General features: G+C 38.7%; 1 protein-coding gene across 3 annotated transcripts in view; it reads right to left on the reverse strand.

The window, feature by feature from the left end:
- Positions 1–19,779, reverse strand: part of DZANK1 (double zinc ribbon and ankyrin repeat domains 1) — an 88,890-nt gene that overhangs the window by 15,024 nt on the left and 54,087 nt on the right. For all 3 annotated transcript variants that reach the window (XM_081033316.1, XM_081033318.1, XM_081033317.1), the window contains exons 13-17: positions 19,107–19,296; positions 6,663–6,766; positions 4,619–4,693; positions 2,081–2,177; positions 1,182–1,282 (exon numbers count right to left, since the gene is read on the reverse strand). In XM_081033316.1, coding sequence (XP_080889442.1) covers positions 1,182–1,282; positions 2,081–2,177; positions 4,619–4,693; positions 6,663–6,766; positions 19,107–19,296 — 567 coding nt within the window. The remainder of the gene's footprint in view (positions 1–1,181; positions 1,283–2,080; positions 2,178–4,618; positions 4,694–6,662; positions 6,767–19,106; positions 19,297–19,779) is intronic.

Here is a 19,779-nt window from a genome sequence, read left to right on the forward strand (position 1 = left end):
TTCTGCAAAGCTCCCATTGAAATTATTGATCGTCTGTATTTTTAAAAACAAAATTCTTAACAGCTGAGGGAAACTCTGAAAGGGAACCATCAGTGGATCAGAAATTGTGAGGAATCCCAGAGATTGAAAGTAGATGGAATGTGACTGACAGGGAAATCCAAGCAAAGAAAATCCAGCTGAAGATACCAGAGGGACGAACGTGTTGTCTCCAGGAAACCCTGCAGACGCTCAAAGTTAATCAACAAGGAGGCTAGAACTTGGGTGTAGGCTGAGTTCACGAGTGTACTGTTATAGGGCTTTATTGTGAATAGCTGAAATGGCCGATGTCCTCCTCCCTCTCCCACGCAAGAAGGACAGAAGCCTTTTGTCCTCTGCTTAAACACTGATAACTATTTTCCAGAGAGTTCCATGATTGGCCTAACAAAGGCCAATCTCGGAGCACTAGGGCCCAAGCAGGGCAGAGCCCAGACCTCTGTGACAGACACAGAGAAGGGTTTGGAAGACAGTTCCATTCAGGAATGAAAGACATGAGAGCACTTCACAGCACCACCTTCTCCACCAGAGAAAAGGCCTTCTTACATTAGCAACTAAAGGGATTTTCCTCCTGCTCCTTGCCCACAAATACTCCAGGGAGGTCAGCCGAAGCATACCCATCCTCCCACACAGCAACCCCAGGCCTAAATACCCATACCAGTTGCCTGGGATAATCAAACTAGTCCTTCATTTGTCAACATGACCTGACAACCAAGGACTGACAACCACATTTGAGACAAACCAAAAACAAGGAGAGGAAAGATGGGCACACAAAACTGACGCAGAGGAAACAGAGGTGATACAGAAAACTGATGAGAACTGGAAAATAATTCTAATTAATAATCTTGAGATATTTAAAGGATTCCAAAAAATAAAAATACACTGTTATAAAAAAGGAAAAGAAAATGAAAAAGTACCATGTTTCCCCCCAAAATAAGACCTCACCGGAAAACAAGCCCTAGTATGATTTTTCAGGATGACATCCCCTGAACATAAGCCCTAATTCGTCTTTTGGGCAAAAATTAATATAAGACCCGGTCTTATTTTCGGGGAAACACGGTATTCTTCCATTTAAAAAAAATTTCAAAATAAAATATTAAACAGATAGGCCGAAGAAGACAGCTGTAATGACCAAGGGATATACATACTGTAAGCTGCTCCTTCTTTTCTTGATATACTTTGATATTGAAATTCTTTGTCCTCTTGACTTTTTCAGTGGTATCTGAGGTGTTCTGACTGCAGTCACTCACTAGAATGACAAAGAGTCAAGGACCAAAATGATAACAACCTAGCCCTTCCCCACGTACTTTACACGTAATTCTTTACGTGTAAAGAATTAGAGTCTACTGCCATGCCCTTCAAGAAGCCAAAGGACAAAACAGCTTTTGTAGAAATTTCTATTTGAGTAAATGTGGCAGGAAGGACTCCTGGAGCCACACCTCTCAGTCCAGGACCAGAGGATGGCTGGGAAGGAGGGGAATAGAAGTTATTACAGTTTTTAGGCCCAAAAAGCACACATACCCCTCCTCTTCTACGCCCTCCCCGCCCACCACAATTAATCTCCCCAAGCCTGTGAAGACTTCAAAAGTCTCACTTCAGCTTTCAGGGAAGCCAGAGGAATAAACTGGCTGGGCCATGAAAGATATGTGGTTGGGCGGGCAAGTTTTAAGCAATTTTGCTATCCTTGCCAAGTCAGTGTGTTCTTAGTCAATGACTTTAAATTTTTTTTTTGGCTCTTCACCCTTTATTCTTTTATTTATTTTTATTTATTTAATTTTTTAAATGAAAGTTTATTGGGGGTGACAATGGTTAGTAAAGTTACATAGGTTTCAGGTGTACCATTCTGTATTGCATCATCTATAAATCCCATTGTGTGCTCACCACCCAGTCAGTTCTCCGTCCATCACCATATATTTGATCCCCCTTACCCTCATCTCCCTCCCCCCATCCCCTTACCCTCTGGTAACCACTAAACTATTGTCTGTGTCTATGAGTTTTTGTTTCTTCGTTTGCAATGACTTAAAATCAGTGAAAGGGTACAACTCACCCAAGCTGGACCTGCTGCCGCACAGCCCAGTACCACCCTCGGTGACACTGCTCAGAAAGTGGTCGCTGAAATTCACGGCCTTGTGGAGGTCAAGGTTCTGGTCAATGAAAAAATTCAAGCACCATGAATGACGAGGCTGCTGTGTCCCAACAGAATGATCTCCCTGTCAACCTGCTCCTTTTTGTTAATGATGGCTCTGTACGCAGAGTCAAACCTGAAACCTGGATATCCTTCCTACAACTCCCTCACCTACCGCGATGTTCTGTCCATTTTGCTTTTATCTTTCCCATTTTGCCTCTTAAACAGCTCCAGTCTGGCCCCTCCTTTTGGTCATTACAGCCACAGCCCCTTTTCTCACTCTGGGATCCTTACAACAGCTTCTCAACAGGTTCTTGCCAGCCCAGCTTCCACGTCGCTGCCCTAGTCACCTTTATACAATCTGTAAGTAACTGTGTCCTTCCCCTGCTTCAAACCCTTCTGTGTCTTGGAATTAGGGTGGCACGATGGGAAGCTCAGGCTGCAGAGTTTGAATCCTGGTTCTTACTGGATTAGGGACTTTGGAAGCAGCAAGTTGCTTACTTTTTCTGAGCCTCAGTTTACTCAACTGTAAAGTGCAAATATTATGACCTACCTGAAAGGGATGCTGCAAAGTAAAATGAGGTGAAATAGATGTTTATAAAATGAAGATGATACACAGGCCAGAGCTAGAATCCTGCATCCACCTGGACCGATTCCACAGCATGACATCCTGCCCCACCCTCAGGTGGCTGCCTGCTCTTGCCATAGAGAACCACCTTCTACTTCCTGAACACTAGAACACACAGGCTAAGAAAAAAACACATATGCGGTATGATCATAAAATACAGTGAATGCTGCTGCTGAGTGCCATCCAAGGGAAAGGCAGGGATCTTCAATATGGGAAGTGGTGCATCAAATCTTAATAACAGTGTGTGACAAGTTTCAGCTTATTCGGTGCAGTCAGTTGGGTGTGCACTATGGTTGAGAAAAAGTGTGTTTTAAAGTGTGCCATAAATCATCTTTCATCATGACAGACAACACTCCGTCACACATCGCTTCTGGTAAGGCAATTTCTGTCAAATAACATTACATTGTGTCCTCATCCATCTTATTCACTGGATCTGGCACTTCTGGCTCTTCCCAAAGTCAAAATGATTCAGGACATCAAGGCAGCCATACAGTGCAACTAAAGTGACTCATGAAAGATGACTTCCAGAATTGCTTCAGAAAGTGGCAAGAATGATGTCAAGGATAAGTGTGTTCAAAGCGAGGGAGAGCATTTTGAGGGGGATTAATGGCAATGTCTTTTATTGTAATATACTTTTTTAAATTTAAACATTCACTGTATTGTTTGATCACACTTCGTAGTAAACCTGGGGCTAGCTACTCACGTTGTAGAGGCTATTGGTGCTTCCCAGTTCCCCTTAATAGGTCAGCATCCCAGCTACTATGTTGACTGCTAACAGCTCACAATGATCCCCTTCTCCAGACAACTGTCCTCACTAGGGGGGTGCTGCCGTGTCTTAGAGATTATGCCCTCCTCCCCTGCCTCAGTTGGGGACAACTGTATGGTGTCATTCACACTCCAGAGCTCCTCATGGATCAGGCTAAAGCTAGACATCACTTGTGAACACCTGCTCACTCGGCCCCTTCCCTTGCCTGTCCAGCGTCCCTCACCCCCCTTCTCCCTGACCCAAGCTCTGCTCTAGCCACACAACCTAAATGATGGCATTTAGTGCTTGACTTGGTTTCAAATCACTTTCATGTGCATCATCCCATTGGATACACTCAGCCTTCCTTTGAGTTAGGCAGGGCCATGTATCTATCCTGATTTTAAAGACACCATTAGTGCCCTGCTGGGCCTGTGGCCAGGGCCTAATAAGTGCTAGTTCCTCTCCTTTGCCTGGATTTCTTTACCCATCTCCTCAATCCATTGATTCTTTTGTATATGCTGATTTCTTGTCCAATGACCCTAAAGCGGCCAATGTTACACATTTACAGGCTCTGTGGTAATGACCCAATCACCATGTAAGAGGGCAGATAAAGGGAGACACAGCCACAAAGTTTGATTTCTTTTTTATAGGCAAATAGGTCAAAGTACATATCAGCAAACATTTTTGTCAGTCTTTTCCCAAATCAGTTGTATTGCAGATCTGCCATCAGATATCAGTGAGTATAAATATGCCTGAGAACTACAGGACTGATGGGGTGGGTGATAATTCTTGTTTTTACTATTAGGTTGGTGCAAAATTAAATATGGTTTAAAAGGTTGAAAATAATTACAAAAACCGCAATTACTTTTGCACCAACCTAATATATCATTATGTGCCTGAAAGCTTCTCTGAGGCCTAGCTCAGTTATTTATCTAATTCTATGAAATTGCTGGCCTACGGTGAACTTTCATAATATGTGAAACTTTTCCTTTCTATGGATTACAAAGAAAGATTTCAATAAATTGTAAGCCACAGTTTACTAGCTCAGTCAATTCTCCAATGAGTAACTTCTGAAGGTTTCACTTACCTTGTTTGAGACTTGAATATAATTCAGCCTGATGCTAACTTCATAGCCGTCTTCATGGACAGTAGCAGAGATAAGCTTTTAAAAAAGTATTAGAGAGAATTCACAACTGTGGGTATGAGACTCAGTGCCCTGAGCAACAGCAAAGAAATTCTGAGATGTTAAGCTATAAATTTAATCACATATTTAATTAATACAAAAGAAGGCAGGAAAAGATAAACAGAGGAATGAAAACTAGATAAAATAGAACACAAATAGCAAAACGGCAGACATAAGTCCAGTGATAGTTATAATTCCATTAATTATAAATGAACTAAATAAATACCCCAGTCAAAGAGCAGAGACTGCCAGAATGGATAAGAAAGCAAGACCCAAATTTATACTCCCGATAAGAGACACACGTTAAGTTTAATCAAGCCATATGGCTAGAAGTCATCACCTGGAAAAGGTGACCTGGGGCCAGGCCTTGGCAATCAAGGGCTAAGTATCACAGTTGAGCAGTTTTCTCTAGAAGCAGCGGGAGGGACTCAGATCAAATCAAGGATCACCAAATGCTTCAAGGATCATATAGTAAGTGTTTTAGCTTTTGTGTGGTTTCTGTCATGAATACTCAACATTGCCATTGTAGCACAAAAGCAGCTACAGAAAATGTAAATGAATGAGTATAGCTGTGATCCAGTAAAATTTTATTTATAAAACTGGGTGGTAGGCCAGATTTGCCCCACAGGCCATAGTCTGCAGATCGCTGGATCAGGTCAAAAAGTTAATAAGCCACCAAAATAGATTATCAAAGGAAATTGAGCAATACTTGACAATGTTGGCCTATTTAGTGGCACAGGAGCAGACATGCTGACTTTTAAAGGTTCCTTCTAGTCTCATGACAAACAGAGGAACAGGTCTTCTCATAGAGTGTCTCTTTATAATGGCAGAGAAACGGCATGGGGTCAGGGGTCTGACAACCTGCTCCAAACCCTGAATCCCCTGTGACCCACCAGTGTGGTACTAGGCAGGTCACCAAACTTCTCTGAGCTAGTTTTCCTTGGTGTCAAATAAGGTTTGTTCTCATTATCTACTGTAGTGCCAAAAAATCCAAACTCAGTCTCATTAAACAACCCCAATTTTATCATGTTCATGAATTCCAATGGGGCCCAGCAGGGATGGCTTGTCTTTATTCCACATGTCTGAGGCCTAAGCTGGGAAGAATCAAATGGCTACAGATGGCTTCATGTTTGGAGACTGGAATGACCTAGAGTCTCGTTACTCATCTGCCTGGCTGGCTCCTGAGTTGGGCTGACTCAGAACTGGGTTCATCTGGAGCTGCAGGCAAGTGCACCTACATGTGGCTACTCCATGTGGCTTGGGCTTCTCACAGCAGGATGGCTGGGCTCCAAGAAGGAGTGTTGGAAGTGAGCATGCCAAACGAAAGGAAGCCACATGGCCTACAAGAGCATCCCTCGGGATTCTCCTAGCACCATTTTCGATATAATCTATTAGTCCAACAGTCACAAGCCCACCCAGATTCAAGGTGAGGTGACATAGACTCCATCCGTGAAGGGAAGAAAGACAGTCGAAAAATCTGTGGCCATGTTTTAAAAACTGCCACAATGGTAATACTCCTACCTTGCAAGTTTGTTTTGAGGACTGGAGATGATGAACACAGTGCAGATACTGTTAAATGGTTAAATCTTATGATTACTATTGTTGGTAAAATAGCTTTAAGTATGCAATTTGGCGAGATTAAACTATTCTGGGTCTTTTAGCTCTGACCATCAGAACTTCCAAGGATGTGGCATCTAAAAGCATGAGATGTTCACAATTTACTGTCTTAGGTCAGGTACCCAGGAGCAGACTGTGAGATAACACTCACATGCAAGTGATTTATTAAGGCAGTGCCTGCAGAGGAGGACAGTAAGGAAGTGTGGAAAGCAGGGCAGGAAAGGGAAAGGAGCCAAGCAAAGTGCAATTTCAGGTGAAGTCCATCGAGGGTAACTTCAGCCTGATCCCATGGGACGCTGTGGAGTGTAAGTTCTATTCAGAGTCCACCCACCTTTCCCATCCTGGGTTCAGAAATCAAGGCCCGGAATTCAGGATTGTTCTGAGCATAAGACCTGAGGTGAGCAGATATATGATCCAACTGTTTTCTCCAGTATCCTAAAGAAGAAGAGAAACTCATCCACATGGATAATTCTGAGGCTAAGAAGGAAAATGCTGCTATGGATCATGTGTCCTCAGAGATGCTATTTTTCTTTGCCAAACTTTGTGACAGATTTTACTTACTGAACCTCAGTTATGTACAAGAATAAGCTCATTTTTTGTTCTCACCTTCTTTTTATACATAATTAAGCATAGAATATTCTAGAATCTCAAAAGAACATATTTTTATTGTTGCGCATGGGATCTTTTTTCCCTTTTACTTTTAAAATTAACCGTATTGAGCTATAATATTAATAAAACACACCTATTTTAAATGTACAATTTGAGTGAATCATTACACAGAACATTCCCATTACTCCTACAGGTTCCCCTGTGCCCCTTTCCACCCCGTACAGGGTATAAAACACACTTGAATGGTCGCCACCCTTTAAAACGTGGGAGATTTCACATGAGTCGAGCTTTCTGGTTTCTCAAGTGCAGGTGGCAGATGCAACAGTGCTGGGCCTGCCTTCCTGCACAGGCTCGGCTGCCTGAGGCAGAGGGGCAGCCACCCACTTTGGACAGGGCACAGGCCTCCAACCGGCCACAGCCCAGGCAGGCCCAGCTGCCTTCTGTTATTTCCTGACTGTGCCTTGTTGGCACTTGAGTCTGCAAGCCTGCATTAGATCCTGCCAATGAGGACACTAAAGCCGAGAGCAGTCAGGTAGCATTTGCAAGGTTATCCAGGGTGATTTCCTAGAAAGGGAACATGATGTGAAGTTCATACAAGCCTGCATGTAAATCCTGAATTTACCATTTATTAGCTTAGTAAACTTGAGCCAGAAACTTTAACCGTATTAAGACTTACTTTCTTTGCCTATAAAATGGGACTAATACCTCTTACCTCATACGTCATTATGACATTTAATAAGAAACTAAGCATCTTAGTTTGGGATCTCCTGACAGCAGAGCCTTAGACCAGGTGGTTTCTTACAAAGGTGACCCTGAGAAACACAAGTGTAGAGTAGTGTGAATGCCCCAGCACTTCTGAGGTGCACCAGCCCATGGACAGGAAATCTTCTGCAGGTTTGGAGGAAGTCTGAGGTAGCAAACCAAAGAAATGCTGTGGCACGTTCCAATGTGAGGGATGCTAGCAGTGATGCGTGACCACCTCAGCTGCACTGACGCTGGGGGTTTGAGGGGATCTGCTGTGGTGCCTCACAGCAGTCCTCGATGAACATCACAAAAATGAAGGCATGAGGAGTGCTTCTTGGAATCGCCCCTGGAAGTTACAACAAATTGAACAGCTATAATTCAACAAAGGATAACTTAAGCAACACACAGCATGCCTGAGAGATTCGTGCATTGAATCACCCGAAGGTGGGCACATTTGGTGAGCGGGGAGAAGGGAAGAGGGAAATGCAGAGACGTGGGCCGTGGGCCAAAGGATGCAGTCAGTCTAGAGCTCCCTGCAGTTTTAGGAGAGGGAAGAATCCAAGCTGCAGGAGGACTCCCTGTGGCCCACAGTCCTGTCTGAGGGATCAGCATACAACATGGTTGAACTGAGCATTTGGGGCAAAGACCTCAGGTGAGAACTGTGGTTTAAGGCCTCATTGCCAGAGAGAAAACGGAAAACAAAGACACGGAGCCTGGCTGTCTCCCCCTACCCTTCCAGTGTTAGAGGTAGGCTCCAGAAGAAACGGTAACAGTATCAGATTAAAGAACAGAATACCTACAGTCCTGACAACTGGAGAGATGGTCCCCCAGTCCAAAACACCCAACTAATTCTGGTGATAGGGGAAGAGCTGTAGGGGCAAGTCAGCTGTGGGCTGGTAGGAGCCATTGCTTGGAGCCACAAATATACCAACTGCCTCTCAGAGACCACCCTGCCCCACTCTTCTGGGCAGATCCCTGCAGGGGCAACCCCAGCCTCTGACATGCACAGGCTCTGCATCGCGCCGCAGGGGCAGCATTGGGATTTCAGAAGCTCAGAACTTTATTGCCCTGAACATCCTTCCACGGAGGTGGCGCCCTGATCCAGGCCACCTGCTTACAGAGGAGAAGCCTACCTTCCATCACATGAGAAGCTGGAACAGTGCAAGGGAAAATAAAATGCTACAGCAAAAGAGAAAATAAAGGGCTGCAGCGGGAGAGAGAATAAAATATTCCAGCAACACCTACTGGAAAGCGAAAGAAAGACCATTTCATATCAACCTGCTGCAGAACCCACTCCTGTAGATGTCCAGGAAGAGCAATAACAATTCATTAATTGCCATGAATAACCAAGGAAACAAGGCAGCTCAGAAAGAAAATGAAAACTCTCTAGAAAATGAACTTAAAGACATGGAAATATGTGACTTAAATGACAGAAAATTCAGGATTGCTATTTTTAAGAAACTCAACGAGAAGCAAGAAAACACAGATAGACCTCAGTTTAATGAGCTCAGAAACACAATCAAAAAACAAAATGAGGGGCAGCCGGTTAGCTCACATAGTTAGAGTGTAGTGCTCTTAACAACAAGGATGCCGGTTCAATCCTCACATGGACCACTGTGAGCTGTGGCCTCCACAACTAGATTGAAAGAACTAGAACTAGGGTCTAGAAAAACACACTTAAATAAATAAAAGTTAAAAAAATGAATATTTTTACCAAAGAGATTGAAATTAAAAAAAAAAAGTAGAAATTCTGGAAATGAAGAACTCAGTAAAAGAAATGAAGAATGAAATAGCCATCTTAGGTAATAGAGCTGACCAGAGGGAGGAAAGAATGAATGACATAGAAGACAGAAATCTGGAAATGACACACATGGAAGAAGAGAGAGGCTTGAGACTTAAAAGAAATGAAAGAACTCTACAGGAACTTTCTGAATCCATTAGAAAGAGCAACATAAGAATAATGGGTATACCAGAAGGAGAAGAGATGGAGAAGGGAACAGAGACTATATTCAAACAAATAGTTGATGAGAACTTTCCAAACTTGTGGAAAAAACTGAATCCTTGAATTACAGAAGCAAACAGAACACCTAATCACCTCAATTGCAACAGGTCTTCTCCAAGGCACATTGTATTGAAGTTGTCAAAAATTAATGACAAAGAAAAAATTCTGAAAGCAGCCATGGAAACAAAAGGAGTAATCTATAAAGGAAAGCCCATTAGTCTATCATCTGACATGTCAGCAGAAACTCTACAAGCCAGGAAAAAGTGGAATCAAATATTCAAACTATTGAAAAAGAGAAGGTATGAACCAAGAGTTCTATATCCAGAAGAGATATCCTTTATATATAAATAAGGAATAAAGACCTTTCCAGACATACAGAAACTGAGGGAATTTCTAACATATGGCCTGCATTAAAGGAAATACTGAAGGAGGCTATTTGACCTGAAACAAAAAACCAAAAGAATACAAAATGATGAGCAATATTACGAACAGATAGACAGAAGCAGGAAATGGCAAGCCTTACACAAAACAGGGAACTATACACTTAAAAATAACATAAAGGGTAAAGAAGATAAATACATTTAAAAAAAGGAAAAAGAGAAGGACAACTTGCTACAGGAAACTCAGAAATCAATTAACAGCATAACTGAATTAAGTAAATAAGGGACAACTTGTCACAACAAAAACATAAGGGGAGAGAGTCAAGGTCTGAATCTGCAAGTGGTAATGGAGATAAGAAACATACTGAAGTAGAAGGACTACTGTATATATGAAATTTTCTTTTACATAAACTTAATGGTAACAACTAAAAAAAAAAAATCCAGAACTGAGATATCTAACATAAAAAGGAAACAGAGGGAAAAATCATAGAATACCACCACACTAAAATAACATACAGCAACAAAAAGTCAAAGAAACAATGGAGACACCAAGATACCAGAAAACAAAAGACAAAATGGATATAAGAAATCTTCATATATCAATAATCACTCTAAATATAAATGGACTGAACTCGCCAATAAAAAGGCACAGAGTAGCAGAGTTGATCAAAAACAAAACCCAGTCATATACTGCCTGCAGGAGACGCATCTCAGCTACAAAGACAAACTTAGGTTCAAAGTGAAAGGGTAGAAATTGATACTCCAAGCAAATGGTATCCAGAGAAAAGTGGGTATAGGCATACTTACATCAGATAAAACAGACTTCAGGATAAAAAGGGTAACAAGAGACAAAGATGGACATTTCATAATGATAAAGGGGACAGTCCAACAAGAAAACATATCACTTATTTATATATATGCCCCCAATCAGGGTGCACCAAAATATACAAAGCAACTACTAACAGAACTAAAGGGATAGATTAACCAAAACACAACTATAGTAGGGGATGAAATACATCATTGACAGCTATGCATAGATCATACAAACAGAAAATCAGTAAGGAAATGTCAGCCTTAAATGACACACTAGATGAAATGGACATAATTAACATTTACAGAGCCCTTCATCCTAGAAGGATTGAATCAATGTATCAGACTACACATTCTTTTCTAGTGTACATGGAACATTCTCAAGAACAGACCATATGTTGGGACACAAAACTAGCCTCAGCAAATTTAAGAATGAAATCATATCAAGCATATTCTCTGATCACAACGCTTTGAAATTGAGTATCAGCTGCAAAAAGAAAGCAGGAAAAACCACAAATATGTTGAGAGTAAACAACATGTTTTTAAAGGACAACTGGGTCAAAGAAGAAATAAGAGGCGAGATCAAAAGGTACATAGAAACAAATAAGAATAAAAATACATCCTACTAAAATTATTGGGATGTAGAGAAAGCAGTAATAAGAGGGAAATTTATATCATTACAGGCTTATCTCAAGAAACAAGAAAAATCCCAGATAAAAAACTTAACGTTACACTTTAGAAAACTAGGAAAGAATAACAAATGAAACCCAAAGTCAGCGGAAGGAAGGAAATAATAAAAATCAGAGCAGAATTAAATGAAATAGAGAACAAAAAGATGATAGAAAAAATTAATGGAACAAAGAGCTGGGTCTTTGAAAAGATTAATAAAATTGACAAACCCTTGGCAAGACTCACTAAGATAAAAAGAGAAAAAACACAAGTAAACAAAATCAGAAATGGAAGAGGAGAAGTTACCACAGTAGCCACAGAAATACAAAGGATCATACAAGAACACTATGAAGGACTATATGCTACCAAATTCAATAACCTAGAAGAAAAGGACAAGTTCTTAGAAACATATAGCATTCCTAGACCGAATCACAAAGAACTGGAAAATTTAAATAGACCAATCATCAGTAAGGTAATTGAATCAGTCATCTAAAACCTTCCCAAAAGCAAAAGTCCAGGACCAGATGGCTTCACTAGTGAATTATATCAAACATTCAAAGAGGATCTAATACCTGTCCTACTCAAACTCTTCCAAAAAACTGAAGAAGAGACAATTCTTCCTAACTCATTTTATGAGGCCAACATTACCCTGATACCAATACCTAGTAAGGATAACACAATTAAAGAAAATTATAGACCAATATCTCTGATGAATACAGATGCAAAAATCCTAAACAAAATTCTAGCAAATTGAATACAATGTATTAAAAAGATTATACATCACAAACAAGTGGGGTTCATTCCACGGGCAGAAGGATAGTTCAACATACGCAAATCGATTCATGTGATACATCACATAAACAAAATAAAAGATAAAATTAATATGATTATATCAATAGATGCAGAAAAAGCATTTGAAAAGATACAACATCCATTTATGATTAAAACTCTTAAAAATGGGTATAGAAAGACAATACCTTAATATAATAAAGGCCATATATGACAAACCCTCAGCTAATCATAATTTACAGTAAAAAAAAAAAACTGTTTTTAAAGCCTTTTGCTCTATTGTCAGGAACAAAGGATTGCCCCCTCACCACTGTTTTTCAACATAATGTTGGAAGTCCTAGACAGAGCAATCAGGCAAGATAAAGAAATAAAAGGCATCCACATTGAGAATGAAGAAGTTAAGTTGTCACTTTTTGCAGATGACATAATTCTTTATATAGAAAACCCTAAAGACTCCACAAAAAAGCTATTAGAAACAATAAACCAGTACAGTAAAGTTGCTGGCTACAAAGTCAACGTACAAAAATCCATTGCATTCCTATATACTAACAATGAAATTTTAGAAAAAGAAATTTTAAAAATCAATTTCTTTTGCAATTGCAACAAAAATAATAAAATACCTAGGAATAAACTTAACAAATGACGTGAAGGACCTATATACTGAAAACTGTAAGACATTTTTAAAAGAAATTGAAGACACAAAGAAATGGAAAGACATTCCATGTTCATGTATTGGAAGAATCAACATAGTTAAAATGGTCATGTTACCCAAAGAAATATACAGATTTAATGCAATCCCCATCAAAATCCCAATGGCATTTTTTAAAGAAATAGAACAAGAAATCATTAGATTTGTATGGAATCACAAAGACCTCAAATAGCCAAAGCAATCCTGAAAAAAAGAAAAAAAGAATAAGTCCAGAGGTATCATACTTCCTGACTTCAAATTATACTACAAAGCAATAATAATCAAAACAGTATGGTATTGGCAGAAAAACAGACATACAGACCAATGGAATAGAACTGAGAACTCAGAAGTAAACCCATATAAATACAGACAGATAATTTTTGACAAAGGAGTGAAAAACAGACAATGGAAAAAAGAAAGCCTCTTCAATAAATGGTGCTGAGAAAATTGGAATGCCATGTGTAAATGAATGAAACTAGGCTGCTGTCACCATATACCAAAATTAACTCAAAAAGGAACAAAGAACTAAACATAAGCCCTGAAACAAAAAAATGCATAGAAGAAAACATAAATACCAAACTTACAGACCTTGGGTTCAAAGAAGATTTTAGGAATTTGACCTCAAAGGCAAGAGAAGTAAAAGCTGAAATAAAAGAAGGGGACTATATCAAACTAAAAAAAGCTTCTGCACAGCAAAAAAAACTATCGATAAAACAGAGACAACCAACTGAATGGGCGAAGATATTTGCAAACAAAGCCTCCGATAAGGGGCTAATATCCAAAATATATAAGGAACTCATACAACTCCACAAAAAGACAAACAATCTAATTAAAAAATGGGCAGAGGACATGAACAGAAACTTCTCCCAGAAGACATCCAAACTGCCAACATACATATATATAAAAACGCTCAATTTCACTAGCTATTAGGGAAATGCATATGAAAACCACAATGAGATACCACCTCACACCTGATAGAATGGCTGTCATCAACAAGAAAAATAATAACAAGTGTTGGAGAGGCTGTGGAGAAAAAGGAACCCTCATATACTGTTGGTGGGAATGCAGACTGGTGCAGCTGTTATGAAGGCAGTGTGGAGGTTCCTGAAAAAATTACGAATAGAATTACCATATGACCCAGCAATCCCTCTCCTGGGGATATACCAAAAAAATCTGAAAACATTTATTCGTAAAGATATATGTACTCCGATGCTCACTGCAGCTTTATTTACAGTGGCCAAGACATAGAAACAACCAAAGTGTCATTCGATAGATGACTGGATAAAGAAGATGTGGTATATATACACAATGGAATACTACTCTGTCATAAGAAAAGATGAAATAGTACCATTTGTGACAACATAGATTGATCTTGAGATTATTATGCTAAGCAAAATAAGTCAGATAGAAAAAGTTGAGAACCGTATGACTTCATTCACATGTGAGATATAAAACTGAAAACACCAAAGGAACAAGACAAACAAATAAAGAAACAAAAACTCATAGACACAGACAACAGTTTAGTGGTTACCAGAAGGAAAGGAGGGAGGGAGATGGTAGAAGAGGGTAAAGAGGATTAAATATATGGTGATGGAAGGAGAATTGATTCTAGGTGGTGAGAACAGAATGTGATATGTAGATGATGTATTACAGATTTGTACACTTGAAACCTATATAATGTTACAAACCACTGTCACCCCAATAAATTTAATTAAAAAACAACAGAGAAAATCAGCAATAATAAACTTTAACTTTTTGAAAAGAGCAATAAAATTGACAAATCTATCTCTAGACTGACCAAGAAAAAGAGAAATGACTCAAATTACTAGAATCAGAATTAAATAAGTGACATTATAACCAACTTTACTGAAATAAAAAGGATTATGAAGGAATACTATGAACAATTGTATACTAATAAATTAGAATACTCAGATGGAGTAGACAAATACCCAGAAATATATAAACTACAAAAATTGACTTGACAAGAAATAGAAAATCTCAATAGTGCTATAAGAAATAAAGAGATTGAATTAGTAATCAAAATTACCCATTAGACAAAGTTCAGGCCCAGGTGACTTCACAGGTGAATTCTATCAAATATTTAAAGGAGAGTTAATATCAATACTTCATAAGCATTTCAAAAACAAGGAAAGAAAAAAAAACATAGAAGAGAAAACTAAAGGCCAATATAATGCTGATACCAAAACCTGACAAAGACATCACAAGGAAAGAAAACTGAAGACCAATAATTCTTATGAATATAAATACCAAAATCTTCAACAAAATACTAGCAAAATGGACCCATAAACCTATAAAAAGATGTATACACCACAACCAAGTGGTATTTATCTCAGGAACGAAAGGTTGGCTTATCATCTGAAAATCAATTAATGTAAAATACCATCAATTAAATGAAAAGCAAAAATCACAGGATCATCTAAATAGATATAGAGATAGCATTTTACAAAATCAGAAACCCTTTCATGATAAAAACAAATACTCAAAAATTAGAATTAGGAGGGGATTTCCTCCATCAGAAAAAGGGCATATATGAAAAACCATAGCTAACATCATACTTAATGGTTAAAGACTGGGTGCTTTCCCCTAAAATCTGGAACAAGACAAGGATTCCTGCTCTTATCACTTCTATTTTAGAATTTCCTCTAAAAATTTTTTTATGTTAATTTTTTTTAATTTATTGGGGTGACAATTGTTAGTAAAATTACATAGATTTCAGGTGTACAATTCTGTATTATATCATCTATAAATCCCATTGTGTGTTCACCACCCAGAGTCAGTTCTCCTTCCATCACCATATATTTTGTGCCCCTTACCCTCATCTCCCACTCTCCAACCCCCTCACCGTTCTGGTAACCACTAAGCTATTGTCTGTGTCTATGAGTTTTTGTTTCTCATTTGTTTGTCTTGTTCTTTTGTTGTTTTTGGTTTATATACCACATATCAGTGAAATCATAGGGTTCTCTGCTTTTTCTGTCTGACTTATTTCGCTTAGCATTGTACTCTCAAGATCCATCCACGTTGTCACAAATGTTTCTATATCATCTTTTCTTACCACCGAATAGTATTCCATTGTGTACATATACCACAACTTCTTTATCCATTCATCTATTACCACTTCTATTTAATGTTGTACTGGATATTCTAACAAGGACAATCAGGTAAGAAAATGAAAAGAAAAAAGGAAAAAGAAAAGAAAATGACATAAAAGCCATTCGGATTGGAAAGTAAGTAAAACTATATTCATAGACGACATGATTTGTATATAAAAAATCCTAAGGAATTTAGTAGAGAACTATTAGAACTAATAAGAAAGTTCATCGAAGTTGTAAAATACAAGATCAATATACAAAATACACTTACAATGAACAATCCCAAAATAAGACTGGGAAAACGATTCTATTGATAATAGCATAGGAACAGTTAAAAAAAGAGGTACAAAACTTATACTCTACAACCTACAAAATACTACTGAATGGAATTAAAGATATAAATAATTAGAAGTACATCCCAGGTTCATGACTTGGAAGATTAATACTATTGTTAAGATGGCAGTACTCCTCAAACTGATCTACAGATTCAATGCAATTCCTATCAGAATTCCAGCTGGGTTCTTTGTGGAAAGTGGAAAGCTGATCCTAAAATTCATATAGAAATTCAAGGACCCAGAATACCCAAAACAATCTTGAAAAAGAGGAATAAAGAGGAATTCAAACTTCTCAATTTCAAAACCTATTAAAAAGCAACAGTAATAAAAACAGCATGGCTCTGGGCCGGCCCGGTGGCTCAGGCAGTTGGAGCTCCGTGCTCCTAACTCCGAAGGCTGCCGGTTTGATTCCCACATGGGCCAGTGGGCTCTCAACCACAAGGTTGCAGTTAGACTCCCGCAAATGATGGTGGGCTGTGCTCCCTGCAACTATCCATGATAACTGGACCTGGAGCTGAGTTGTGCCCTCCACAACTAAGACTGAAAGGACAACAACTTGAAGCTGAATGGCACCCTCCACAACTAAGATTGAAAGGACAACAACTTGACTTGGAAAAAGGTCCTGGAAGTACACACTGTTCCATACACACTGTTCCCCAACAAAGTCCTGTTTCCCTTCTCCAAGAAAATCTTTAAAAAAACAACACAAAAAAACACACAAAAAAACAGCATGGCTCTTGCATAACAATAGATATATAGATCAGCAAAATGAAATTGAAAGTCCAGAAATAAACCCATGTATCTGTAGCCAACTGACAAGGGTGCTAAGACCATTCAACAGGGATATAATTATCTCTCCAACTGATGGCACTGGGACAATTGGATAGCTGCATACAAAATAATGTAGTTGCACACCATATACAAAAATTAACTCAAAATGGACCCAAGACCTAAATGTGAGAGTTAAAACTATAAAAACCTTGGAAGAAAAGATAGGGATAAATATTTGTGACCTGGATTTGGCAATGGATTCTTACATATGACACCAAAAACACAAGCAACAAAAGAAAAAATAGATAAAATTTGGACTTAACCAAAATTTAAAACTTCTGTGCTTCACGAGCCACTTTCAAAAGTTAAAAGACAATCTACATACAGAATGGTAGAAAATGTTTGCAAATTATATATCTGACAAGAATCTAGTATCCAGAATATATAAAGAACTCTTACATCTCAATAACAAAAAGACAACCAATTTAAAAATGGACAAAGGATCTGAATAGACATTTCTCCAGAGAAAATATACAAATGTCCAACAAACACGTGAAACATGCTCAATATCATGACCCATCAAGGAACTACCATTAAGACTATAATGAAATACCAGTTCACACCTACTAGGATGGCTATAATGAAAAAGATAATAACAAATGTTGGCAAAGATATGAAGAAATCAGAACATTCATACACTGCTGGTCAGAATACAAAATAATGTAGCCACTCTGGAAGTCCCTCAGAAAGTTAAACATAATGTCACCATTTGACCCAGCATTTGCACTATGTTTGTACCCAAAAGAAATGAAAACATATGTCCACAGAAAAACTTATGAATGTTCACAGCAGCATTATTCATAATAACCAATAGGTGAACAAAACTCAAATGTCCATCAACTGATAAATAGAGCAACAAACTGTCATAAATCCTTATAAGAGAATATTATTCAGTTTATTATAAAAAAGAATGGAGGTGGCCGGATGGCTCAGTTGTTTAGAGTGCGAGCTCTCAACAACAAGGTTGCTGGTTCAATTCCCTCCGTGGGATGGTGGGCTGTGCCCCCGCAACTAAGATTGAACAGGGTGACTGGACTTGGAACTGAGCTACACTCTCCACAGCTAGATTGAAGGACAACGACTTGGAACTGATGGGCCCTGGAAAAACTCACTGTTCCCCAATATTCCCCAATAAAAAGACAAAAAAAAAAAAAGAATGAAGTACTAAAAAACATGCGAAAACATGAATGAACCTTGAAAATATACTTAGGGAAAAAAGCCAGTCGCAAAAGACCATATGCTTCCATTTACATGAAATGTCCAGAACATGTAAATCCACAAAGACAGAAAGTAGATTCGTGGTTGCCAAACATTTGGCAGAGAAAATGTGGGTAGTGACTGCTAAAGAAACAGGGTTTACTGTTGGGGTGATGAAAATATTCTGGACATAGCGAGTGGTGATGGTTGTATAATATATTGTTAATGTACTAAGTATCGCTGAATCGTACGCTTTCATAATGGTAAAAATGGTTACCTGTTATGTAAATTTTACCACAATACAAAAAGAAATAATAGCAGATAACAATAACTACACAGATTAACAACATTTCTGCCAAAATAGTAGAAATCCATATGTGCTCTTTGATTTACAAACCAGACAAGGGGGCTATGAGTCAAAATATTAGAGTACTAAAAGTTTAAGGAAGAGCAATTATTATTCATGCAAATGAAAATTACTTGAAAAAAAGAAAAATAAAGGAACTTATTTTTCACATATAAAAATAAATGTAAAGGAAGAAAAAGTGAAATTTTGCTGTCAGAGAAAAAGTGTGTTCCCTCCTGACAAGAAAGCATATGTTTTTCCTCACCTCTTCCTGGGCTGATGGCTGTGAGGAGGGGTTTATGGTCACTCATTTTCTCCTGCCTCTGCTTTTGAGAAGCCATTTCCAGTTCCTTTTTTGCTAGTAGCTTGCCAGATGGGTAGAACAGACCAGTGGTCTGTGTACCTATATCCTTCTTAGTTCCAATATCAGGTGTGCGCAAAGGAACATTTAGGCACTGCCAGGCAGATCAGGGTTATGAGCGAGGCAGAAACATAAAATATTAGAATATAACTTAATTAATCCTTCATATTATCACAAAAAACAACTGTAATCAGAAGTAAAGTATCTCCCAAAACCTGTACTTTGAACTAAAAGGGTGTTTTTAGCCCTCGCCTCATGTTTGCTTCTGTCTTTCCCTTAGCAACTCCCAGCCCCATCCCTTTGGCCATTTACTGTCTCAATTCAGCAAATGAACTGATGTTCTTGCCCTGTCAAGAGCCTGGAAGATAGCTATCCTCTCAGCTCTACAATCCAATAAAGCATAGGTTATACTACCCATCCGTACCCAACTACTGAGCACCAATATTTCCTGTGAAATATTCTCCTGCATCTGGACCTGAGGCCCTAAGAGGACCACCATATAAGATTGTGTAGGTTGTGTACTGCACTACAGCATTGCATCTAAAGGGCTACCATTCACATAGTGGACAAATTATAT

This window comes from Rhinolophus hipposideros (assembly GCF_964194185.1).
Source record: "Rhinolophus hipposideros genome assembly, chromosome: 22".
Classification (NCBI taxonomy): domain Eukaryota; kingdom Metazoa; phylum Chordata; class Mammalia; order Chiroptera; family Rhinolophidae; genus Rhinolophus; species Rhinolophus hipposideros.